This window comes from Lycium barbarum, chromosome 6 (assembly GCF_019175385.1).
Source record: "Lycium barbarum isolate Lr01 chromosome 6, ASM1917538v2, whole genome shotgun sequence".
Classification (NCBI taxonomy): Eukaryota; Viridiplantae; Streptophyta; class Magnoliopsida; order Solanales; family Solanaceae; genus Lycium; species Lycium barbarum.
In genome coordinates this window covers 119,935,020-119,939,862 of record NC_083342.1, presented here as the reverse complement: position 1 = coordinate 119,939,862, position 4,843 = coordinate 119,935,020, and the positions used below count along the sequence as shown (strand labels likewise).

The following is a 4,843-nucleotide window of genomic DNA, read 5'->3' as shown; positions in this document are numbered from 1 at the left end:
ACCAAAATAAATTAGAAAAACTGAATTAAGTGAGGGCGCATGGAGCAGGACTTGCCAAAACCATCAACAGGGTCAGTAACATTCATAGTTCAAGTAAGCCTCTTAGGCACTTGGCAGGCTTGTTTTTTTTTCAAAATGTTTCTTTGTACTTGTTTTCAGTTTATGTTCTTCAGTGTCCAGAAATTGCATTCTCCCTCGAGCTGGTGCTTTTACCAAAAGATTCATCAAATATACTGAATGCAACATGATATAGAACCCGGTCAAAGACTTCTATCCTTGCACCTTAAAGACACCTGTCCTTCAGGTGTCTGGAGGAAACCTCGTTGAGTTCAGGGGACTTGATGTCAAAGCGGTGCAAGTACAGTGGTACGGGTGTCTTTTAGACTTTTTAATACACTGTTGTTAACAGGGTTAACTAATTTTAGAGTAAGCGTATTAAGTGTTTGATTTAAAATATATGGGTATATTTAAAACAAAGTGATATTACAAGGGTGCTCAGCATAATTTACTGGTAAAGAAAAAAGTTTCTAGTTTAGCTTTTCCGCCATTAACACTAAAACAGCGGAATCTATCACTATCTTTCTCGGTTTGATGTAAACTTGTTTGAATTAGCACACAGCAGTGCACGTATGTTGCTGTGTTTAGCATTAAATTGTGTCAGCGTTTCTCATACAGATAAAGAAACTTATAGTGAATGTTCAAATGAAAGAAAAAGAAAAGCTATCTGTGTTTCTCTTTTTTATAGTATCCTATTTGGTGTCTAGCAAATTTGTGCAGAGTTAAGACTTGGAAGAGAAAATGCAGTCACTCCAAAATCACAATGCCAACTTTCATAGATAGTAGAAATATTTTTCCAGAATACACTAGATAATTCAAATATTAGTCACAAACTGGTGCTATTTTAGTCTTAACTTCCAAACTAGATAAAGGAAGCATATTATTGAAGCCTAGTGCCAAATGATGGTAATTGGTAATATAACAACTTTATATTGAGACACTGTTGGGTATTCCTTTGCCAGTAAGTCCTGGTTCACTTATAGGATAAAGCAATGTATATGGCATGTTGATAGGCCCCATCCTGTTCTTCCATTTCTTGTCATTGTTCTTCTTTATAATTTTTTCCTCAATTTCAGCCAGCTTCTTTCCAAATCTTTCAAATGCTTGTAATGGCTCTTTGTCCTTAGTCCACTCAGGATTGTCTCTTTGGCCAAGGTAAATTTCATCTGAAGAATGTGTTGACAAAATCTCAATAGCAGAAATTCCAATTAGTGTCTGCAGTTGTGGTGTAATTGTCCTCAGATATCCTTTTTCGGGGTTTGTCTTCAGCTCTTCATACTCGTGGCTGCCTGGCTCGGGCATGAACCTTCGGCTCATTGAAGGACGATTTGGTAGGTAGCCACCATAAGGGTACTGCCCGAAATTGATGGCTGCATGAAGAGCAGAAGCAATCCAGATAATTATAGTGCATGAGTCAATCAGCTCTTTGAGGGTCTGCATTTTAGGCCACCATGGCTCATCTTTCTTGTCACCGTGCCCCTCTTCTCGGAGTTCCTTCCACCAGGCTTGAAGTTCAGTGTCTTTCTGAATCATGTCATCTGTTTTGTAATAGCAGATGCAATACTCCTGGACCCAACTTTTGATGGCTGACCAAATTTCTAGCCCATCCACAGCATATGGATAATCCTCGATTAGTAGGCGGATACCATGTTCCGACTCAGGATCCTCAATGGCCACATCTCTAAAACACAATACAAGTCAAAAAACCATTTCAGGAAGATTTGTTCCATTGTGAACTTTTCAGATCCTTTAAGTAAATTGCAGAATTAAGTAGTGAATTACCTCTTGATAAGATCAGCTGGGAGGGCTTGATCAGGAAAAGTCCAGTCCTTGTAAGCAACTGATGTCATCTCCATAGCATATTTTGTAGGGAAAACTGTTTGCTCAAGAATTCCTCCAGCATTTAGTAGGGTCTGTCTAGCCAAGGCATTTATGTGCATCGTATCACGGAAGTGAGGATGCAGAAGCTTATAGATAGGATGAAGCACGCTTAGCTGCCTGCTTGTCGCAATGACAAATGGCTCAATTGTAGCATGAGTGTGTAACCTGAGGAAAAAACATATATATTGTCAAAGAGGTTCTTGATAACAAAACTAACTATATAAAGGCCTTTTTTGCAAGTTCAAACACCAGTGGCTGATTAGTTGATGAACTCCAGAGTCATCGACTGCAACATAAGCTTTAGCCAATTGCCATATGGAACCCTCAACACCATCTTCATGTGGTGTAAAAACTTTGCTAATGGCACCATTTTGATCTCCATCGGGATGAGGCAAGCTTAGTTCAATGGCTAATGGTTTCAGCGTCCCATCTTTTTGTAGAAAGAGGAGAGTTCTTGAGGCATAAATTTTTGTACTTGTCATATTGATCTGCCTCAGATATGGCATAACTGTGTCATGATGATCCAATATAAAAAGCTGATTCGTCTTGATCGCCTAATAAGTTACAAATTTATTAGATACAGGTCCAACTTAGTTAAACAGGCATATCAGAAGTATTGCAAAATCAACTCATAAAACCTCTTCTATAGTGAGTCCATCTAACTGATGTTGTATTTGTTCTCTGGTTAGTTTGCTAGTTTGGTCACCATAGACTGTCATGTCCAACCTACTAGTCGGAGGGAACTCCTGCAGAGAAGTTGCAACTCATAATTTTTCAAGTAAAATCAATAACTTTAGATTTATTTTTAGTCACAAGAGATACAGATAATATGAAATCCGAGTTAGGAACTAAGGTTACTTTATGTTTGATTCCTTTTTTCTTTGCTTTGCATATAGACAAGATCAGAAATTGTATGAAAAAGTGTTAATCTTAGTTTACTTTAAGGCGACAAATGCAGACAGGGTTTATTCCAGCCAGCATCTCTCTTGCAAATTCCTCATCTGTTCTCCAAGCTGACTTATCCTCTGTTGCAACCATGTAAAACTTTGAGAAAGCACAAAGAAAAAAAGAAATATTCCCTAAAGGGCATTTGACTTACTGTTACTCTTTCATCCAAAAGTACCTTTAATAACCTGTGGCATTGGATACTTAAGAAACTCCCGACCAGCACTTGGAATAAATTCCTTGAGCATCTCTGTACTACTTCTCTGCAAAACATCATCTGGAAGATTGATTCCTCCATCATAAATTTTTAAAATCTCTTCAAAGTTGTTGAACTCATTGAGGCTGATGTTTCCTAAAGACTCAAGCTCAGGGACAAGTAGCTGAACGATGACCTTAAGTGCTATACCAATAAAATCTGTCATCTTTAGGGGTGCAAATTTCTCATCTCGTGGAACATAAATGCCAAAGCTCATTGGCAGTGGCAGCCTGCTCTCGGAATTAGGATCTGTCCAAAATTTGAGGAAATCAGACATACAGAAAATTGGTATGCCTTGTAGTAAAGAATGAGTTTGACGCAGAAATGAGTCACCTGTTTCTGTTGGTGGCCTTCCGGTTCTTCCTCTACGCGGATAAGGATACTTTGCAGATCCTCCTAGGATTGGTCTAACATAAGTTGAACCCTTTTCTGGATCTCCAAGGTCATTATAATAAGCATAGTCATAAACCCTGTCCCACTCCTCGAGCTTTCCAATTCCATTTCCTCTCAAGTTCAGCAACTCTTCTTCCCTATACCTATGCAATTGTGCTGGAGTTTCACTTGGAAGCCAAGCCTGCATCAATTAAACAAAGTTCTCTATGGTAAATAGGCGTTTGGACATACATATTATTTGAAAATTAATGTTTGTTTTTCCAGTGAAATTCATGTCCAGACACAGTTCTAGCTTTCAAATACTCTTTTTCAACTTCAACCCATATTATCCAAATGTAAGGTAATTAGGCAGGTGGGAAATAAAAAATGTTCCATATTATTTCCCTTTGCTTTTTGGGAAATAATCAATGTTTTTCATATTATGCTGACCTGATTCACAAAGAAAATGCGGTCTGATTTGTACTTTTCAGCTGGATAAACCCAAGAATTGCAGACAAAGTGGATACCGCCATGACTTGGATCATCAACTTCAAGAATTAGTTTCTTGAGAAAGAACTCACTAGGATTCAAGTTCTTGATGATGAATGCTCCTGGAGCTCCAACATCTTCATCCCTATCAAATGTGACACTAAACTTTGATTCATCACCAGAGTTACTCTCATCTCTCAAGTGTGTTGGGTTCCCAAGTTTCCCTTTCATTTCTTTCCCTTCAAGAACAAAATTATCGACTTACAAATCACATTATTCAAGAAAAAATGCATATACTACACAAGATCAATGTTATATATTAAATTTACGAAGAGACAAAGGATCACCTCAATGTTAGTACAACAACAAATAAGCCTTAATTTTAGCAAGTTGTGGTCGACTGTGTGAATTCTCACTGACCATGTCGCTCCCATTTATCTTAGATCATTATTTTACAATACATACATAAATTACTAGAAGTTCATTATAGTTAATACTGGCAAAAGGATAACCACAATAAAAAATAAAAAATGGAGGATAATTTGAAAAAAGAAAAAAGTAATGACCTGAATCTCCATTAACAGAACTGATAAGTTGCAGGGTGACCTTGTGCCCAAGAATCTCATAAGCTTGCTGTTGTACCACTTCAGATGGAACAAGCTCTAAAGCTCTCTTTTTGATAAGGACAACAGTCCCGTTGATCTTTTTGTTTTCAAGTTTACTACTTGATGCCATTCTTTGTATGTAAAGTGAATAAAAAAGCAATCAGCAAAAATGTGACTACTATAGGATCTTTTTGTGGTGCTTAGGCCAAATGAAAGAAACCATGAATTTATAGGCAAA

General features: G+C 37.5%; 1 protein-coding gene across 1 annotated transcript; it reads right to left on the bottom strand.

Annotated features, from left to right (window-relative positions):
* Nucleotides 1-812: 812 nt before the first annotated feature.
* LOC132645916 (probable linoleate 9S-lipoxygenase 5) lies at nucleotides 813-4,843 on the bottom strand. The gene is made up of 9 exons (XM_060363172.1): nucleotides 4,567-4,843; nucleotides 3,962-4,239; nucleotides 3,473-3,713; nucleotides 3,062-3,388; nucleotides 2,878-2,963; nucleotides 2,577-2,684; nucleotides 2,188-2,492; nucleotides 1,840-2,103; nucleotides 813-1,738 (listed from the first exon to the last, which is right to left on the bottom strand). Exons 1-9 carry the CDS (start codon nucleotides 4,733-4,735, stop codon nucleotides 985-987), a joined length of 2,532 nt encoding a protein of 843 aa, XP_060219155.1. The 5' UTR covers nucleotides 4,736-4,843; the 3' UTR covers nucleotides 813-984.